This window comes from Hoplias malabaricus, chromosome 6 (genome assembly GCF_029633855.1).
Source record: "Hoplias malabaricus isolate fHopMal1 chromosome 6, fHopMal1.hap1, whole genome shotgun sequence".
Lineage (NCBI taxonomy): Eukaryota > Metazoa > Chordata > Actinopteri > Characiformes > Erythrinidae > Hoplias > Hoplias malabaricus.
In genome coordinates this window covers 24271442-24292645 of record NC_089805.1, presented here as the reverse complement: position 1 = coordinate 24292645, position 21204 = coordinate 24271442, and the positions used below count along the sequence as shown (strand labels likewise).

General features: G+C 40.6%; 1 protein-coding gene across 5 annotated transcripts in view; it reads left to right on the top strand.

The window, feature by feature from the left end:
• Nucleotides 1-21204, top strand: part of LOC136699167 (dedicator of cytokinesis protein 7-like) — a 66541-nt gene that overhangs the window by 11304 nt on the left and 34033 nt on the right. For 3 of the 5 annotated variants that reach the window (XM_066673652.1, XM_066673651.1, XM_066673649.1), the window contains exons 1-5: nucleotides 14911-15121; nucleotides 18328-18415; nucleotides 19557-19732; nucleotides 20053-20121; nucleotides 20307-20433. In XM_066673652.1, the coding sequence (XP_066529749.1) occupies nucleotides 15072-15121; nucleotides 18328-18415; nucleotides 19557-19732; nucleotides 20053-20121; nucleotides 20307-20433 (510 nt within the window). In that variant the 5' untranslated portion in view covers nucleotides 14911-15071. Of the gene's footprint in view, nucleotides 1-5123; nucleotides 5329-14910; nucleotides 15122-18327; nucleotides 18416-19556; nucleotides 19733-20052; nucleotides 20122-20306; nucleotides 20434-21204 lie in introns of those variants that run through there. The other 2 variants (XM_066673650.1, XM_066673648.1) reach the window with 1 other exon arrangement.

Below are 21204 nucleotides of genomic sequence, written 5' to 3'. Positions count from 1 at the left end.
GCAAGGGCAGCTGAAGCCAGCCTGGAGGTAAGAGGGCATCTGAAGCACCTATTCAATGTGCCGATTCAGAGGTTCAAGCATGGCAGTTGCTTGAAGCTCTCGCCGTAATTTCGGGTGATTATTTTTAATGTTCAGGAGGCCCTCCAGAAGAGGAGATTAACAGCTCTGGTGCTTTTGTTCTCCCGGACATTTAGGTATAAGAGACACTAAGGCTCTCTAATGGCTCTTTCAGCTGTCGTTGATTTTGTGTCGGCACTGTATTTTTTGTTGTTGTTGTTGTCCCGCTCCCACCCCCACCCCCCGATCTTCTTTTTTTCTTCTTCTTTTTTTTTTTTTTTTGCCAGTCTGCTGGAACATGTGGTTGCTGTTGCGTGCAGGTTCATAATGAGTAGCTTAAGAAACTGTTTGTGAAGAGAGCATATCATCCCGTGGAAAAGCCAATTATGTAGCTTTGAAAACATCAGAGCTCCACGTGGATGTGTTTCTGCCTTCTTGTGGGTACAGGAGGTGTAGCAGCCACTGTGAGTTGGTGAAGATGACGGTGGCATTAAAAACAGGTTTTCTGAGTCAAAGTGAAACCCTGATTGTGCACTGTGTTAATGCTGACAGCTGTTGTGACAGTCCTCCATCAGAGCCCCAGAACACTGGATTACACAGACTGCTGTTTGTGTGGGCACTAACATGCAACATATTAGCATACCTGGTGCGATGGGTTTTGTGATGTGACCGGCCTTGTTTTGTGCTTTGCCATGTGTCAAGCGTCAAACCAGGACTCTGGAAATCTATTAATTCCCCAGATGGTACCTTGTCGTTTTCATGAGCTTGGTCAAGTACTTGCATTAGCATGTGTGTGATAAGCGATGCTTGTCACTTTGGCGCTCATTGTGAAAAGCAGCCATAATGGCCTTACTTGGCTTATGCAGTGATAGGCAATTTCATACCACATACCCCGATCTGGTCCTTTACTGTTTTGTCTGATTGAAACATGATTTTGTCGCTACTGCGATAATGTAAATAGTCCCCACTTAGCGTTTTATGTATTAGCATTCATGCAGTATTTACTCGAGTGCTTTTCTATGGCTGATCTGCCTGTAGCAGTGTTGGTGAATATAGTAGCATTAATAGAGCTTTGAATGGGTTTTCTGAGCTTTGTTTTATGCTTTTTTGGGACACTTCAAGGCCATAGATGTTACAGTATAGAAAAAGTGCAGAGGATTCAACAGCACTTCAGTCATGGTCCATTGCTGACTGATGTTTCTATGCTGTTCTTTGAATTGTTAGTTAATAGTATGTAAAAGTCAGCGACCTCCATACGTTCATTTAATATTCTGTAAAAAAGTTATTAAGAACAAACATGTCCTTTATGATCTTTTTAATCTAGTTAACTTGCCCAAACTGAAGTTTAAAAGTAATAAAAGGGAAACAGGATCCACTACTACAATAATGTTGGACTTGAGAGGCCAACAAAACACTGCCATTGCAAAAAATGGTACTTTACTTACCTTTCATCTTCAATAGACAGGAAAATTCAAGCTTCAGTCTCAGTTCAGATATAAATAGTCCATGGGTTGTTTGGCCGGCCTTGACCTGCCTAATCAAATAGCACTTTTTATAAAATTCAGGGAAAGTTTCCTCACAGCAGTAAATGCAAACAATTATTAAACTGAACTCTGGAAATGTGGAAAAATTATACAAAGTTTGTTTTTATTTATTTGTTTATTTACTTTTTGAGAAAGCAATAAACAAAATTAAAGCTGTAATAAGTGTTTACATTAAAAAAATAATTTTAAATTAATCTTTATTCGGTGTTCCAAAGTTATTCATATATATACACTGAATGATCACTGGATTAAGAACGCCCACTTTGTATCTACACTCATTGTCCATTTTATCAGGCCCACTGGCAATTACAGACTGTAGTCCACCTGTTTCTCTGCATACTTTCTTATGTTCATTTCACCCTGCTCTTTAATGATCAGGAGTATGATTAGAATCATATTCTCAGTCCGGCAGTGATACAGTGCTTTACAAACTCTAGCAGCACTGCTGTGTCTGATCCACTTGAAACACATACACTACATCTGTTTGAACACTATATCTGTTTCACTGCAGCACTGAGCGTGATCCACCAAAAAAAAAAAAACCTGCTCTGTGATGGTCCTGACCATTGAAGAGTAGGGTGAGAAAGTATGCAGAAAAACACTGTAGTTGTAGAACTACAAGTGCTTCTGTATGGTCACTGGGGCTGATAAAATGGACAATGAGTGTCGATACAAGATAGGTGTATAACACACATACACGTGTGTATTATAATGAATAGAACCTGAAAAAACACACTGGCAGGTGCACAAACAAACACATTAGAGAACTTAAAATGAAAACATGCCCCTCACAACATCAATAGCCCTTGACCACATGTCCACTGTAGCCACAGTTGCGTGATGCAGTCTGGCAGTGGCCTGCTCCAGCACCAGTACATCCAGGTAATAACTCGGGAAGGAAGATAATAAGTACAGATCTTATGGACATTAGGCTCTGTGTGACATTTTAAAACGAGTTTCTTTACAGCTGTAAAGGAGGAGGAAGAGGAGGAGGCCAGAATTACTTTCATTTGACACAGTTTCAGTTTGAAATCATCCCAAAGCATTTTGAAGCGGGTTCTGTTGAATACATGTTTTTGTGCTTTTTCCTCTGATTCTGAAAAACGGAATCACTTGTACGTATTGACCTTGTAGACTGGAATTAAAATTACTGAATGGTGGTCTCTGACTCCTGCATGGTACTGTATATCGCCCTAATTCAGCCCTGCATGTATTATTTGCCATTTCTCTGGAGCTCGCTCTGTCTGTGTTTTTATTTTTTTTCCCTCCTCCTCCTCTGCCTCTCCATGTAGTCTTTGGGCTATTATTAGAGCAGACAGGCGGGTGGGAGGAAGGAGCTGAAGTAGACGCCTCTTGTCATCTTTTTACTTATTGATTCTTGTTGGCTTTCCGGGCCCGCGTATCTGCATGTGAGTGAGTTGGTATGTTTGAGTGTAGAACTGAATGTGAAATGTAATGAAAACATACAGATGGGTCCTGCACTGTATATTAACATCGCTGGGTCCGTATGTTAGCGCAAACTTATTGCATGATTTGTTAATGTGCCTGGGGTAGCATGCGTTTATGTGTGAATGTATATATGTATATGTGTGTGTGTGTGTGGGTAGCACTGGGTGTGAAACCTAATGAAAATACTCAGTCGTGAACTCTAAGCCATGTATTAGCAACACATGGGTGAGAATAGACTTACACTTTACAGTTTGCTGAAGTGAGGGAGTTGGTGGGTGGGAGTGCGACCACCACGCCTCACTAAGAACATGTTTTACACCCAACCCTGTTAAATATAGAGATGTGGTTATTAATCTTTCATCCAGAGCCGTCTGCGTGTGGTATCTGGGGAGAAAACCTTAAATACACAAAGCACTGGGATGCCCTCTTTCTTTTCCTCTCCTGGTTCTTTCCTCCTCTCATCCTCTCTCTCGTCTTCCATCTTTTCCATTTGCTTTACCCTTCGGCCCCTCCCGGTCCCCCCAGCACACCAGCGAACACATCTAAATGTGCTCTGTGCCGAGGCTGAGGAGCAGAGCCCTCTCTGTCATGTCGGTGTTCTTATCCTTAATTACACCGAAATGCACACTTTTTTTTTGTCGTCGTATTCAGCACATGCTTTACTAAAGCCCCGTCGCTGTTAATGGAATTTGCTGCTTGAGAATTGTTTGGGGCTAAAAATATGGGTGAGAAAACACCAGGGAGTGAGGGAGAGGCTAAAGAGAGACAGACAGAGAGAGAGAGAGAGAGAGAGAGAGAGACAGAAAGAGCATCACATACTTACACACCTCCATACCCTGTGTGTTAAAAGGAGAAACGGGGCTTCTGAATACTGCCTCATGTTCTACCCCTATCCGTTTTTTTTTTAATCTAACGTCCCATTCCACCTCATTTTTCTCCTCCCTCTCTTCTTCCCCTCCCCTTTTCCATTTCTCCCTAATTTTGCAGTCTCTGCCACTCACTCATCCTTCCCCTCTCCCTCCCTTCCCGCCCTCGCCTCTGTAATAGGAGACTTGCAATCAATAGCACATTAGTCTGGCCGGAAACTCTCGCCAAATTAAATATGAATGACTGAGATTGCAGCCCTACCTGCCTCTCTTGCTCTCTCCCTCTCTCTCCCTCACTCGGAGAGAGCAGATTCTAAACCCGGGGGGGGAGGGGAGATCAGCTTGGTGCTGCACAGTAAACTCCCCTCTTATGGAAGGAACCATGAGGTTTGAGGGGAAAGCTAGTTGTGTAGGCATGGATTTCTCTGTTAAAATAGAAAAGACCTGGCTAAAATGCTGGCTTGTTATTTAGTTATCAGTATTAATATTTATTATTCAGTTATGCTTCTTAAAACATATTATACAAATAATAATAATAATAATAATAATAATAATAATAATAATAATGGAGCAACACTGAATTCAGTAAAGCATTTAATTTCCATGAATGTAAGCAACCTACCCCAAGGCAAAATTGTATAGATGGACTATATCTGATTCATGTAGAAATTTACACGATTGAATATTTAATTCTTTTCATGGCACACTTTCTTTCAGTGTATGAAATATTCCATATTGAGAGGTTAAATCTGACTTTTTATTTAGGTTTGACTTGCACTTAAACACGACACATTTGATTTAAATTTTTAATATATATTGTCAAATATATTTGTAGTATATTAAAATCAGTAAATACTGTAAGAAAATGTTAACCAAATGTTGATCAGTCACACAATCCTTTGCATATTCCTTTATTCCACATGCCTTTTTATTTATCTGAGACAATAAGTTGTGCGGTCGCGTGTGTTGCACCCTGTGATCGACTTACAGTAAGCGCAGGAGCGAGGGGCCGCTCAGTGGGGGCAGTGGCCAGAATGGCGCAGCACTCTGAGCCGTTGTATAGGCTAAAGGCAGAGGCAATAGCAGGCAAATGGAAGTAAGGTGCAGTTTGATTTTATCTAGAGCCATATTTCATCTGAGCAGAGACGAGGCAGCTCGTGACAGATGGAGTGATATTGTTGTTCCCTTCTCTTTTTTTTTTTTTCAGCCTCAGTGGGGTGAAGCCCTCCCTCTCTCCTGTTCCTTGACAGATGCAGAGGGAGGACCGGGGCCCTCTTCTCTTTCCGCCCATTGATTCGGGTGCTTGAAACTGCAGGGACGGTGAGCAGGGGGTTGATGACTTCCTGTTGGTCAAAGGAAGAAAAGAAATCCCAAGGATTTGCAGGCGTCCCGTATAAGGACATGAAAAGCAGGTGTGAAATTAAAACACAGAACTTTTTTTGAGATATTTATATATTCTAAGTCCTTTAAAATGTTTTTTGCAGTCCAGCAACAGCTTAATACAGTTTACATGAATCACTATCTTTTGGGTAATCAAATCCTCTGGATTTCTATAATCCATTTCATTTTTAACCATTCAGTTTCAGCCGTTCAGCTTTATTAGCATAAGTGTTTTTAAATACAGTATTGCTTAAGCATCACTAAAACAGTTCTCTCACTTTCTGTCTGTTTAATTTACCAAAAAATATAAAGCATAGATGGATATTAAAGTAATAGTCAAGAAATCTTTAAAACCTTTTAATATTGAACATTTAGTTTGCAAATTTAATGCTGCATCATTTACTGTGTGATTGAAACCCTACCGTAGAGTTCATTAGGTAGTTGAAGTCAACATTTTACATACATGTAAAGACTTTCCACAGATTTCATGTCGCAATAACATTATCGTTGTCAATCTACTTCGATCACATCCAAAGTATTTTGAAAACTAGTGATTTGACAATGGGCGGCACGGTGGTGCAGCAGGTAGTGTCGCAGTCACACAGCTCCAGGTTGTGGGTTCGATTCCCGCACCAGTTGACTGTCTGTGAGGAGTTTGTGTGTTCTCCCCGTGTCCGCGTGGGTTTCCTCCGGGTGCTCCGGTTTCCTCCCACGGTCCAAAAACACGTTGGTAGGTGGATTGGTGACTAAAAAGTGTGTGAGTGAATATGTGTGAGTGTGTGTCTGTGTTGCCCTGTGAAGGACTGGCGCCCCCTCCAGGGTGTATTCCCCACCTTGCGCCCAATGATTCCAGGTAGGCTCTGGACCCACCGTGACCCTGAATTGGATAAGCGGTTACAGATAATGAATGAATGATTTGACAATGTCTTTAAACAGTCTTTAAAAAGAGTTTTGAAACCGATGTAATGAATTTTAGAAGCTTCTGATTGGCCAGCAACCTAATTGTTAGTAATTGACTGTAAATGTCTTAAGGACAAGGAACAAAAGACATGATTCCCATAAATATTTGTGAGCTAGAAAAACATGTTTGAGCAGAGAGGCCAGCAAGTTTGACTGAATGACAGTCGTTCTGTCTGGAGAAGTGGCCTAACAGTTTCAGAACAGTATTTTGAAAAACTTGTGTAAGGCCCAGTAAGGACTGGGCAATTAAAAGGCCATGTCGCTAAATACTCAGAAAGTGTGTGTAAACTGTATTGAAGATCTTATCAATCCAACCTGAAATAAATGAGCCTGAGGTTGGAGTCAATCCAACCTGAAATAAATGAGCCTGAGGTTGGAGTCAATCCAACCTGAAATAAATGAGCCTCTTGGCTTGGATTTAGAAATGGCTTGTGGGGATATACATGCTCTAATAACACACACATTAAACGAACGGTGACATGAAACGTGGAAAATTGAGTTTGAAAGTCTTTAGCCAAAGTATAGATGACTATATGCCCTCAGCTACGGAAAGTGTCAAAATAACAACGACAAAATGAATGCTGTTAATAAACACATCATTACACTTTTTTTTTTTTTTGAAAATGCACAGTGTTCAAAAATATTCTTGGAAACAGAACTCCAAATTATGTCAGTGGTACTTTTTCTATGGTACTTTTTGTTTTGCTTTTAGTTTCCACCCTGGTTAGAGTCATTAAATCAATCATAGACAGAGTGGAAACTAAAAGCAAAAAACGTACCATAAATAATCCAGCAGGAAATGTGGAATTCCCCTTGAAAACGAAGGGAGCCCCGGACCTCAGGATGTAGAGTACTCACTCTTACAGGGAAATACAAAAAGCTAGTCATCTAAAGGCAACTTTAATACACTGACCTTGATTCATAATTCAGCATGTTAATGTGGGCTTTCAATGGCCTGCATAATTGCTGCGACAAACGGCATGTTTCGCATCCAGCTTCATCATTTCTGCTCCATGTCTCACTATCTGGCATGGAGTAGCGGTTTCACTGTAGAGGATGAAGGCTTTCTACTTCCTCTAACCATCAAAGTCTACAGTTGTTGTTTTGTTTTAGAATTAAAATGCAATTATATTCTAATTACGTGGTTACATTCTACTATCTGCAGACATTTTAATGGTTTCCAGTGATGTCTAAAAACATAAAAAATGTAAAGGATGCTTTGTGATCGGTAAAACAAGACTCACATAAAATAACCTTCCTATAAATTGAAGTCATAATGCAGCATTGATTCAGAATTTCAACTCCATTTCTCGGCTTGTTTCCAAGTGCTTTTGTTAGCAATGGCAGCAACTGTGATTTCTAAGGTTCTGAGGCTAAATTTCTGTGGTTTGAGGGCATTGTGTTTATACAAGCTTTATGTACAATGGGACCAAGCCCATGTCCGTCAGCAGGGCTCCTACAGAGAGCGTAACTGTAACAGTAGAGGATAAAGTGGCAGTATGGATTTTGGCTTTCGGATTGATTAACCAGATTTTAACACATTCAGCGGTCAATTAGCCCTGCCCCCGGCTCATCAAGGACAGTGCAAATTCCATTAAGTGACCAGCAGCTGTCCTGCGACAGATGCCTGCCCGGGTCCTGCCCCTCTTCCCCCTGCTCCCCAGAGGCATGGGGGTGGTCACGAGAGAGGGGGAGGATCCGCAGCCACTGCTGTCCCGAGCAGGAGACGTGTTGATGCTCTCAGGGCAGTGCCATCAAATGAGCATCTGCATCCTCCTCCTCCTCCGTCTCCTCCTCCACCTCGTGCTTCAGCAGACATCATCACTGCAGTCTTTAAGTGGAGTGCTTCTCTGTTGCGCTTGGTTCAGATTATGAATGGCTAAAATTGGCCGTGATTTATAACAGACGCCTGCTTGCGCTGTAGCACGTGTTGATTGGATGTTTTTATGCAGGCGTGCTATCTCAAGGACTATCTCTGTGATTTATTTAGAGGTAGTTTTCGCCTCTTATTTAAGGGCTATCACTTCAGTTGTAAGATTTTTCCATGTTTCTCAGACACTTACCATGCAGTTTCTTTCATATCAAAAACCCCATTGCAGATGCAGGCTGCTCTTTACACTGCGTGGATGTTTCATAAAGGATGGACAGTAGAAATGGTCCAAGATCAAATGTTGTTACACATATATATATTGACGTGAACCATGTTTGTTTCTTCCTTCTGCAAGTTCATAATTGTAGATACAGTACTGTGTAGTGTGGACCCTTTTTTGTCATCACTCATCATTTTTTTTATTTTTAATCAAGACTTCTTTGTTTTAAGTCATTTTAAATCAGCTGTTTTGACAGCTTCCAGCTTTCTTTTATTACAGCTCCCACTGATTTCAGAGAACGTGATTTCCCTTCTCTCATAAAACATCTGCACCTAATGTTCAGTCACAGAAGTTGGTTACAATTTCTCCTTCTCACCAACCAAGGACTTCTAAATGAATATAATAATGTGGCTCTGGGCTGTGCTGTGGCCAGTCCATTATTCTGAGAGAATCCGTCTGTTTGGTTGTTGTCTACGTGTTGTCTTCTACACAATCTTTTGGACCCATGGAATTGAGTTTTCTTTTCACTGTGGAAGGTTGGATAGAAGCATCTGTAGGTTTGGTCGGATCTGAGACACCAGTGGAGTTTGATTTCATCCTGCGTCTCAAAGATGGAAGCTATAACTACTGTTTATCTCTGACACATTTAGTGGTCTTATATATTTAACTTTATTTAATAACTATCTATATTTATCATCACTGTTCATAGAAAACCATGCATCTCAATTTTGTCCAGTGAAAATGCTCCAAATTATTTGTAATAATATCTTTTTACATTGAATTCCATTGAAAGTAAATATGTTTTTTTTCCCTCTTATAAAGTTTCTGTTTTGGAGAGAGCTACATATTTTTCTTTGGTCAGCGGCTATATATGACATCTCATATGAAATTTAGTGTTGGAAATATTTTCTTTTGACTTTCACATTTTATTATTTATGTCTAGAACTATGAGGTTCTCTTAAAATAAATAAATATATAAATAAAATAGTGAGGGGATTTGAGTAAGTTAAAGCCCCTTAAGTCATCTGAAGGACTTTAATCTTTCACTTTTATCCCTGAGCGCTGGTTTATGAAGTGCCTTCATTTTGACTTCGTATTTCACTATTTAGCAGTGTGTTAAATTGTGTTGTTTAGATAGACTACTCCTACATTTCCTTCACACTTAACATATATATGTCTGTGTTAAGAGCTGCTTGGATTAGAGTTAGGTTTTTAAGGTTCTGTGTTCTCGTGTCCACAAATGCCATCAGGTCATTGTCTTGTCTCTTTTACTGCGTAATTGAGTTATTTCCTTAAGCCCGTTCCAATTCACGTGAGTAGGATAAGGTTGTCATTTTCTTTGGCATTGCACTGCTTATACGTAGAAGGAAAGGCTTTTGTCTGCGCTGAAATTCACATCCTGCAGCCGGGCCACAGCAAGCAAGTGGTTAACGATTTTAGCTCGGCCGGCCTGGGAGGCGAGGGGCGGGGGGCTGTGGGGGGTGCGGGGGTGGACACGGGCGCGTGGCGAGAGAGCAGGTGGATGACGGGCAGCTGAGGAGTGGGGAAGGAGGGGGCCACATCCATTTTGGAGGACTCTTGGGGGTTCAAAGGGACCCTGAAATAAAAAAAAAAAAAAAAAAAGAAAGAAAAAAGGAAAAAGGCAGCCCCATCTGGAGGGGAGTAAGGGAGGTGGGGGAGGCTGGGGTGTGAAAGGGATCTGGAGGGTGGTGTCTGACACTCTTGCTTTTGTTCTTTCGTGATGCAGCATGGATTGGTAGGGGTGGGAGGTGGGGGGTTGCTCTCCTGCCTGTGTGGTGGGGAGGGGGAGGGGCAGTGGAACAATAGTGCTGCTGGTCGAGGAACTGAAAGCTTTGCCTTCGTGGAGGAGAAGAGAGGAGAACAGGGGCTGGAGGAAGGCTCTGAAGAAAGAAAGGGCGAGATGTGGTGTGTGCTATCTGCATGAGGCCAGCCAAATCCATTAGGCTTCTGTGGGGTTAATGTGTACCTGACATGTTTCTCTCAGCAGAATACAGAAAACACTGGGCGTACAGATACAAGCGGGTGCGGGTTTGCTGAGGTTTAACAGCATTTCTCCAAACTGATGTGTCCAAAGATCATGGCCAATTGTATATACTTCTTCTTATAGCCGCAATGCGGTAATTTCCCTAACATAATAGCTGCAATAAGAATCCATTACATCTCAGGCGCAGTCCTATCCTGCTTGAGTACACCCGCCATCCTTCAAAATCACAATCTCCGATACGTTCTATTACAGAGAAAGTGGACATCACATGAATTTCAATAAGTCAGCGGTGAAAATCAGCCCCAAGTCGAAGCACAAGAATGCAGCGCCCTGCACAGAGGTAATGAGATTTATTCTAAAGCCGCTCCTGTTTTGAGGGCGATGCTGAGGTCTTTTACATTAGGTTGAGGTGCTGTGCTCTGTTTGGGTGAGAGGAGAGGTGGAGACGGAAGAATAGAGATTCATTTATCTTCATTAGAGTGCTCTTTGGCCCAGACTCCAGCCTGTGGGGAGGAGGGGGACAGGATATATGAAAATTCCCAACGAGATAGTAGGCCTTTCTCTCTCTCTCTCTCTCTCTCTCTCTCTCTCTCTCTCTCTCTCTCTCTCTCTCTCTCTCTCTCTTTATTTCACTGTGTGTCTGTTTGCCTCTTTTTCTTTTTATATCTCTCACCTTTAATCTATCTCTCTCCCTCCCTCTCTCTTCTTTTCCTTTGCTCCAGGAGACCAGAGATGCTCTCAGACATACTAATAACACCCAGGTGAGGTACTCAGTACTCCATGCACCTGAAACAAACGCACATACACACACTCTGTGTGTGTGTGTGTCAGGATGTGGTTTGTAAGTGTTATATGTCCGTATAATAAGAGACCTAAACCTAAAAGTATAAAGAAACTATTATCATAATTTTAATAAGAAGGAAATAGGTTTGGAGCCATTTGGTTTTAAAAAGTAAAAAAGGGAGAACACTGTGCTGTAAACAGAGTAAGGGCTGGCAAAATTGTTTCATTAAAAAACAAAGTCAGGATGGTTTTTCTTTGTCCTCACACTGTACATTACCCCTTTCTTCCTCTGTTTCTCCTTCGTGGTCAGGGCATATTGTTTTCTGTAAAATGTATGAAAGCAAACACGTACACACACATTCCTTCAGGCCATCGCTGGCTACAGAAGTGTGGGCTACCTGCAGCAGCAGAAGCAGCTCTCCGTGGTGCTGAATTAATGGGCCAGGCTGCTGAGCTGAGCTGTAGGGAGGGGACTGCCAGCGCTGTGTGGTCATACTCCAGTGAGCGTGGGGGGAAGGGAGCCACTTACAGCAAGGAGAAACAGAAAGCAAGCAAGGTTTCACTATCAGCTCACAAATGGCTCTCCTGCCTCACAAACAACAAGGTCAATAAATGCCTCCGGCACATGTAGGTTTTATAAGGCAAAGATTTGAAATTCAAACAATTGTCTTATACAAAGTAACTATAATAGATTTATTTATTATTAATATTATCTTATTCCTATAGTAGTATATATTTAGTGGGACAATCCTTTCCCACAGCCCTGTGTAAATACCTAGGTGTGTATCATCCTGTTTGTATTAGCCCATTTGACACTGTAATGGAAGAACCGTAATCATTTTGTTGAACAGAAATACTGAAGATTTCTTCTACTGAATCTGGACAATACACAGGACAATGGGATAGGTGTTTTGGTTGAATCATGATTGGACACCGCCTTTTCCTGGTCCTCCAAACACGTGTGGTGTCCACTGCCCCCTGGTGGCTATAATGTTTTCTGCTATTTACATTGGCTCAAAATTTCCTGACAATTTGCCAGAGAGACAAGGGCCAATTAAAAACGAGTTATAATAACATCCTGTTACGTTAACTTCTATTAATATTAAATAATATACCCGTTTTCAATAAATGTGATTCAAATAATTTGTTTTCTGTAATTACTTCATCTTGTTAAGTATAGAGGTCAGTTCAGGACTTACATTAACTTATGGAATCATTGGGCACAACGTGGGAACACACTCTGGACAGCGTGCCAGTCCATCACAGGGCATCAGACACTCACACAGTTTCCAAAGTGCAACGTGTAAAAGCTGTCTGTCCCACGGTGAGCAAGAGGATCGTGTGTGTTCAAGTGTTCAGAGAAGAATGGGACACACTCGTGCCCTACGGCTGACTACCTCACTCGGACGTAAAGGTTTTATAAATAAGTCTGTGACTGGACCTCCATTACATACAGCACAGTTTATCAGAAATGTAATTTTTCTGCATACATGACTGGTTCCTAATGATGTCCTGTTCATTTATCAAATATACTCTGAAAAAATTAATTAGGAACACCTACCTTGCATCTACACTCATTGTTCTTTTTATCAGCTCCACTGACCACACAGGAGCACCTTGTAGTTCTACAGTTACAGACTGTAGTCCACCTGTTTTTCTGCATATTTTCTTATTCCCATTTCACCCCGTTCAATGTATCAGGGCCCCACCAGAACAGGTATGATTGGAATGGTGGATCATTCTCAGCGCTGCAGAGACACAGATGTGGCGGTGATGTGTTAGTGTGTGTTGTGATGGTATGGTGAGGGGATCAGACACTACACATACATTCCACTCTTATAAGAAACACCTACCTTGTTGGTCCACTTTCTGAGTGTAAATTTAGAAACTGTAGCTCATCAGTTTTACAATTTGCACTAAGCCAGCTTCTGGACAACACTGCTGTGTGTGATCGACTTTGTGCTACACATACACACAAACACACACACACACACACACACACACACACACACACAAGAGAGACACACTGTAAAATGACACTGATATGTCAATGTCACTGCAAGAATGTGAATGATCTGAATGATATACCACCCAAATAATAACATGATAGATGAAGGGCCATAAATGACGGCTAAGCAATGGAACAGATGAACAATTATTTAATTATCTCCAGTAGCACTGCTGTGTCTGATGCACTCTCCTGCCAGAGTCCAAAAAATGCCCGGATGAATAGGAGGCATCAGAATGGGCGTCCTGCGTAATAACTCTGGCAAGACAACATGCAGATCGCAATGAATCCCTGTGGCGACCCCTAGTGGGAGCAGACGAAAGATGGGCAGAAATTAGACTATCAGACTGGCGTTTCAAGACTACTTGTACCGGGACACACTGAATTTAAAGGGGCACAACGGTATTCCTCTGTCCGTCAGTCAGTCGTATGGGCACATCTCTGTATTTGTAAACTGCATGTTAACCTACCACTTCACTAAAGCAAGCAGTTTATTATTCCCTTTCCATAGAAAATAATGGTAAGAGCACGTAACAGCAGCCAGCAAAACTTGTCTGCCGTTCAGAATCGTTCAATTCTAGAAACTGCATAGGTATATTGCAGTATATTATTATTAAAAAGGTATATTATTACACAATTCTCTTACATTTTCAATGTACAACATGTGTATAACAGAAGAAGAAGCGTGGATGCAGTTTTGACAAATAGTTTAATTCATTTTCTTCACAGATTTTGTTAAAGAAATAAACAAAATTACTGCAGTTAATAATAATAAATCTTTAATAATAATTTGTTCTTCTTTTATCTCCCACAGCAGAGTAATATACAGTATTTAGTGTTTAAAACTGCCATTTAATATTCTATATTCTTTCTGTCAAATAAAAATAAGTGTAAAATTATAATTAGATTAAATTAAATTTCCAACAAAAGCAATGTTTCAAATGATCATTTAATGATAAAGAGAAGATGGGACCATTAAAACCAGGTGAGATCTGGTGACAGGGGCGTCATTAGACTCAATGAACTGGGACATATACTCCGGTAATGTTGCTCTGCACTATTAAAATCACAGCGGTAAACAGTCAATTTATTCTGATTGGTGAGCAGAACTACAGGACACGACACGCAAATTCACTACAGGTACTACATTTCCCATAATGCCTCAAGCACCTTTCAAAAGTGTCGTCACAGACTAATGCTTGGGGGGGCTAAGCTTTAACCAGGGGGATCTTCTAGTAATTACCTCATAGCAGCAAACTTCTTTGACGAGGTATAGATTAAGAAAAGTCACATTGTTACTTACAGTAGCAGGTCCCAAATATGCTCAAATACTAAAAATATAGACTGGCAGTCAGTGTGCATTTGTTCTAGTTGTAGTTCTGTTTAATAACCTATATGTCTGAATGTGACATTTGACGGCAGAAATAGTTTCTCGTTTCAATTTTCATTTATTTTCACAATTCACAGGATATTGTACAAATCATTTTTAACTCAATTGAACAATTTATTTATTTAGAATCAAGAGCCAATTAAAACTAATTAAAATGTTTTCTTTAAAATGTAAAAAATCCTCTCAACTGACTGGACTTTGCAGGAAATCTCTCTCTCTCTCTCTCTCTCTCTCTCTCTCTCTCTCTCTCTCTCTCTCTCTCTCTCTCTCTCTCTCTCTCTCTCTGTGTCACACGGTGTCGCTGTTCGCATAGCTGGATCCTTCAGGTGTTTCAGAGCCGCGTGGAGTAGGGAAAGAGGGAGAAGGGAGGGCGATAGGAGGAAACCTCGGCCATGTTTCCCCTGACCGCTAGGAGGAGGCAGCACGCCCTGGATTGGACACAAGGAAGCGATGACCAAAGTAGCACCAGCTCACAACAAATAATCTTGTGAAGTTCCAGCGGCGCAGAGTTGGGCTGAGGGTGGCTGAGGGCTCGGGGGATGGCGAATCTGGCGAGCGACAGGAGAGCCTTCGCTCACAAGATTAACAGGTCCGTACCGAGTGCTGCTGCTATTTCTCTCTTTCTCTCTGCTGAATGAGAGCGGTGGTTGGGTGGCGGGTTGCCCCGTCTGAGCGAGGAGCTAAAGCGCATGACCAGATCTGATCTGTTACCGAGAGCCGTGACGGTTGGACTCGGTTCAGTCTTTTGTTTAGCTCCGAGAAAAGGCGCCTGTGATATATTTGAAATGAGCCCTGCATTACTCATGACGTTTCCCCCCCTTTAAAAAACGAACACACATCAGCGTAAACCTAACGCTGGTTTCCATATTGTTGTCCAGACGAATCGCTGGAAGGTGGTGTCCTGTGTTTGGAAGTTGAGCGGCCATTTAGGATATCGATTTCTGACGGGATTACGTTAGCTAATTTAGCTGCTAATAGACAACGGGGCCGAGCCTCAATGGAATATTCAACACAAAGTCAGTCCTAAAAGTGACTTCGAGCTACAGTTCCAAATGTGTCAGCTGAAAATACTGTCTAAAATGAACAATACCTTGGCTGTGTGTATGCCAAACAAGTCTCTGAGCTCAGGTTTCATGTTGGTTCCTATGTTCCCCGCTCACAGGTCTCGCTCTGAAACGTCCCGCTCTGGTCCGCTCTGAACGTTGACCCCGAGATTGAGTTTATCCATTAAATGTGAAAGGTCTCTTAACGGCTTTCAGAAGTCGAAGGACATGTCACACATACAACACTTTACATACCAGCACTGTAAAAACGATAGCGTTCAGCCGTAACGTTGCATTGAAACGTTGCTTAGAAATTCTGTTAACGTTACTGGCATTTTATAGACAGGGGGACGTTATCAGACACTCTTACTTTCATTTGTAATGGAGAACGAGGAAATGTAAGTTCTTCTTCTGTTTGAATTGAACTTTCTCTTCAGACTAAATGTCAGGCCTAATGCTGTTAATTTTTTTCTACTGTGAAAATGGCTCTATTTCTGTTTACCTCGGGCACTGAATTGCACCTCAGTGTTTGCAGTGATGCAGACATCCACAGAAAGCAGCAGTTAAAGATAGCAATCTCATTTTTTCCACGAGAATAAAATGCATTCCATGCCAAGATTAAATCTCACTGATCATTTATGATCTTGCATCACATGTGTATTGTTGGGCAAATTTACACAGAGGATAAAGAATGAGTTTCAAATTAGTCTTTTGCTGTGGTTTTATCCAACGACCTACATCTTTTATTTTAAAAAGTACTTGTTATAAGTTTCTTTGTGGTTTCATCTTCTGCAGTCATTCTTTTAGCGAGGCTGAGATCATTGTTTGAGTGCAGGATGCAGGAAAGGGTGTGTGGTCCATTCCGGCTATTGCTTTTAGTGTCTACAAGTTTTCCTTTTTCCTCTTGAGATGGGCACTGGACTTCCATTAAATATACAGCACATGAAGGGGGTATTTATGAATGTCCATTATGTTTTTTCAGACATAAACTTGAAAGATCCACACAACGTTGTACCTCTGTAGCAAGAACTTTGAATCTTGCTCTCAGCTATTTACATTTATTATTTTTTTAAACACTTTCATTGAGTATGAAGGTTTTTTACACTGCAAATGAATATAAATCCTAAAACGCTGACATACATGTATGTTCTTATGGCCATAATCATTATTGCAGGAAATTAGTTTCTGGCCAGCTGCAGTATGACCCCTGGGAAAGGCCTCTCATCCGGTCCACAGGCCTGCACTCCACTGCGATATGTTTGTTTGGGCTATAGTTTACCACAAAATGAAGCTTACGTTATACCTCAAATGTATTTAATCAGCAAAAAAAAAAGTTTGTTTAAATAATATATAATAATAATAATTATTAATAATATTTGTTTATATAGTAACTATGAGACTGTTGTTAAAAAATGTCCATTTTTTTTAGTTTAGGGAGAATGTTTAGAAGAGCTATGTTTATGGGGCTGAGAGAGTGCCAGGCTGTCGTATAGAAGAATGAGGCATAAGGAGAGACAGTTGGGTTTTATCATAGGGAGCGACAAAGGAGAAATCTGGAGTCCTGGCAGCTGTGTGTGTGTGTGTGTGTGTGTGTGTGTGTGTGTGTGTGTGTGTGTGTGTGTGAGTGTGTGTGTACATGCAAGCACACTCGTGTGACTTTGAACAACTGAGCCAGTTTGTGAGGGAGCAGCTGCAAGCTGTCTTTGAAAGGACGAGGAGGGCAAAGGGGTTTCAGGGGCTTTGTTGGGGGCTGAACCTGCTCTTTTACCGTTGGGCTGTAAATGGGCAGATCTATGGCATCGAGCCTGTTTTCTGCCAGTGGTCCAACATCACTCAAAAGCTTCAACTTGGGCACTCTCTGAGTAATGCTGCTCCTGTAAGCTATTTGGCGGAATCTACTACAAATGCATTGTTAACTGACAGTGCTTGGTCAAACTACAAGCTGTTAGAATTCCTAAGGCTCCTGGTAAAAAAAAAGGCAAAATGAAAAAAATACAGTCTAGCTTAAAACAAACCACTTTGAAATCTGAACTTTGTTTATTTTTATAGATAACCGTATACCGCAAAGTGTCTGAAAGTAGATAAGCAAGTCTGTTTAAGATTATATAAAAGCACTTTACTGTTTGAGGCAAGGATTTTTTAAGCTGGCATGATGATATGGAGACAAAATTATTCTTGCCTGGAAACCTCAGAAAGCAATGTCATTGTGATTAAAATGAATTTCCCAAGCACCACATGTAAGACACACCCTGTAGCTTGCCTTTTCCTTGATGGTCAAGTAATATCCATATAATTACTAATGATATGAGCTCCTAATGTCAATTCAATAATTAGAATTCTGCGTAAACAGCATGTAGTGGCAACATTTAGTGGCTATCTAGAGTTTCCTTTCCTCAGAGCTCCATATCAGACTGAAAATCTGTTATAGTCCTTTAAAGGTGCTGTTCAAAATTTGTATGTGAGTAGTTAATTAGTTTGTGATGTTATGTTTGTATAGTCCTGGATAAACCTGTAGTGCTGAGAATAATTCACCAACCAGATGAAACACTGAAGAACGGGTGAAAAGGAGCAAAGTATGCAGAGCAACAGATGGACTAGAGTCTGTGATTGCAAAACTACAGTATGCTCCTGTACGGTCAGTGGAGCTGAGAGAATGGACAGTGAGTGTAGAAACAAGGAGGTGGTCATAATGTTATGGTTGATCTGTTTCTCTCTTTCCCTGTCTCTCTCTCTCTCTGTTTCTCCTTCTCAGGACTGTAGCTGCAGAGGTTAGGAAGCAGGTGTCCAGGGAATATGGCTCTCCTCAGCTATCCAAAAAACGAGCTGGGCCCCATCAGCAAGTGAGTTGTTTTGTTGTGACTTTTTTTTGCAGCTGTCTGTTGAGGTTAATTTGTTTTCATACCTGAACCAAGTTCTATGGGAACATGCTCTAAGGATGAGGGTGGAATTTGAATGATTGTGCAGTGTTTGTGCTTTGAAAGCAACCTCTGATGAAAGGAAGCCTTACAAGCATAATCTGATACTGCATACATCATTTTGGAGCTTCCTGCCTTATTACTTTGACCATTTTACCTCTCCTCTTTACTCTGATAAAACTGTAAAGGCAGAAGCCTTATGAACAGCCATGGAAAAGGAAGTGGCTATTATCACAAACCACAATCGCTTTCTGACCTCAGAACTCTCACTACCCTTAAACACACAGCCTCCCAGATTTACATAAAAAGTGTGTGTGTGTGTGTGTACACACATACATATATAAAATGTTTGTGGTAGTAGTGCCATACTGTTTTTGTGTGTGGAGCAAACACCCTTCAACCAGCATACAGTATTCATTGAGACATCAGGAACCCACCTATATCCTGTCTTAGAAAAAACGTTGAACTTAGAAAAAAGCAACTCTCCAGAAAAGATCATTAAAGCTATAATAAATGCAAAGTTAGACACTTTCAATAAGAGAGTGAAGAGTTTGATATTATATTTAGCTGTTGGTGGTTCTATGTAATTTTTCTTTTATATAAAATATTTACTACTTTTTTGATGCTCTACAATCAATAACTTGATGTAAGGCTTTGAAAATTATGTTTTGCAGTCAATACACAGCAGTATATAAATACTGAAACTCAGCACTAAAAATCACTACAGACGTTTATAGTAAATAATTTATGAACGAAAAAAAAATGAAATATGTTAACCACATTTGTGATTACTTGATAGATTACAGTACAATTCAGGAAGCTGTAGAGAGTGGTTTAGCTTTTGTGGCTCGTCATACATACAGAATTTGATTGATGGTCACAGAAAAGAAGACTATCAAAGGAGATTGTCTTTCTTATAGAGAAATATATTGTGTATTGATTACAGATAAGATATATGTAGTAATTGGATGTAATTATGAGGTGTAGAAATGACTGTTAGCTTGCTCTGGTCAAATTACTTTTGTGTTATTTGTGAATGGGTCTTTACTACGTGTATGTGTTTAAGGTGCCCCTGACCGAGGTGGTGGAGCCGGTAGACTATGAGGATTATGTGAGTAGTCATGCCCCAAGCCCTGAGCCTGGACCACTCAGACAACTACTGGAGTTCCCCAATGATGATCTGGAACTTATACTACAGGAGAGAGAGTGTACAACACTCGAGCCCGCCCTGCCCGAGGAAGAGTGAGTCCTCTTCATACACACACACACACACACACACACACACACACACACACACACACATATATTCATGTTTGTATGTATATATGTGTGTGTGTATATATATATATATATATATATATATATATATATATATATAATATATATATATATATATATATAAAAAAGCTCAGTATTTGTTCAGAGTAACCACCTTGTGCTTCAACAGGTAAGCAGATAAGCTGCTGATTGTGGATAAGCTGCTCTCCCCTAGTCATATTCGTGTTAAAGAGTTTAATTGCTGTTTCATGGTAGCTCTGACACAGTGTTGTTTTGTGCTGCAGCACACTGGATCCGAGAGTCAGAGATGCACTGGGAGTGTACACTGATGACTGGCTCATCATTCAGAGAAAGTGAGTAATATGCTCTGAATATTGAAGTATTCTTTCCAAAATTACACAATAATAAAGCACAATGAAAATCAAAGGAAAAGTTTTTTTGTTTTTAACTTTGTTGTGTAATTTTCTCCCTAGTGTTGTTTTAGTTTGTTGTGATTGTTTTAGTTATAATCAGGTAATTATTCCCCCTCCCCCCCCAGGTATCAGCGGTATAGCTCCATGCAGACGCCTCACAACACAGAGCGGCAAAGGGAGAAACAGAGGGGCCTGGTCAAGCAGACATTTGAACTGGATGAAGCTGCTGCTGCTGAAAGGCAGGATGACCAGGTATAGTTTTATTAGATGGCCAAATTAGGGTAACCCTGCTCATGATACATTTCTATTGAAACTGAGGATATGCTGAAATAGATTTTGTCCCTTCACTGCTGCTGTAACAGACCAATCAGTTCGGAAGGCTTTACATTAATTCTGGAGAATTTCTGTCAGATTTGGATAGTACTAAAAGCAATGTGTATGACTGTGCGGTACTGCAGTTCTGTCTGGTTTATTTATGTTCAGTAGCTCCATGTTTTTTTTAATGTGGAATATGTTTGAGGTGAAAAATGACTTGTTTGTACGTGGCTGAAATTTAATTTGTCTGTTAATTTTTATTCACTGTTTAGATTACTACAAAAAATAATTTGTTACAGCAAGTTGTTTAGTTTTGTAGCACTTTCTGTCTGCGTTTAGTTTCATGCAATTAGCAGTGTCCAAATTTAGAGTGGGTTAATAAGTCAATATTTTTATCCACATGTGGGGCAGGAATAAAGCAACATCCTCATTTTTTTTTTTCATAATTTTCAATGTTTGGAGGTCTGCTCCAGGGCACCCAATTCTACTGTTCAAAGCTTTTCTAAGCAGATTATTTAAAAATTTGGGGCAGTTGAACACCTCTGCCTGCAATAAGGCTCTGTTCCTTCTATTACAAGCCAGTGAAGAATCACAAAGATTTTGAATCTGAATTTAAAATGTGAAACAATACTACATAGTACTTCTTTAATCAAATGAAAGTTAAAAGTAACAGGGCACTCACACATACTTAAACGAGTGTTCATTTTG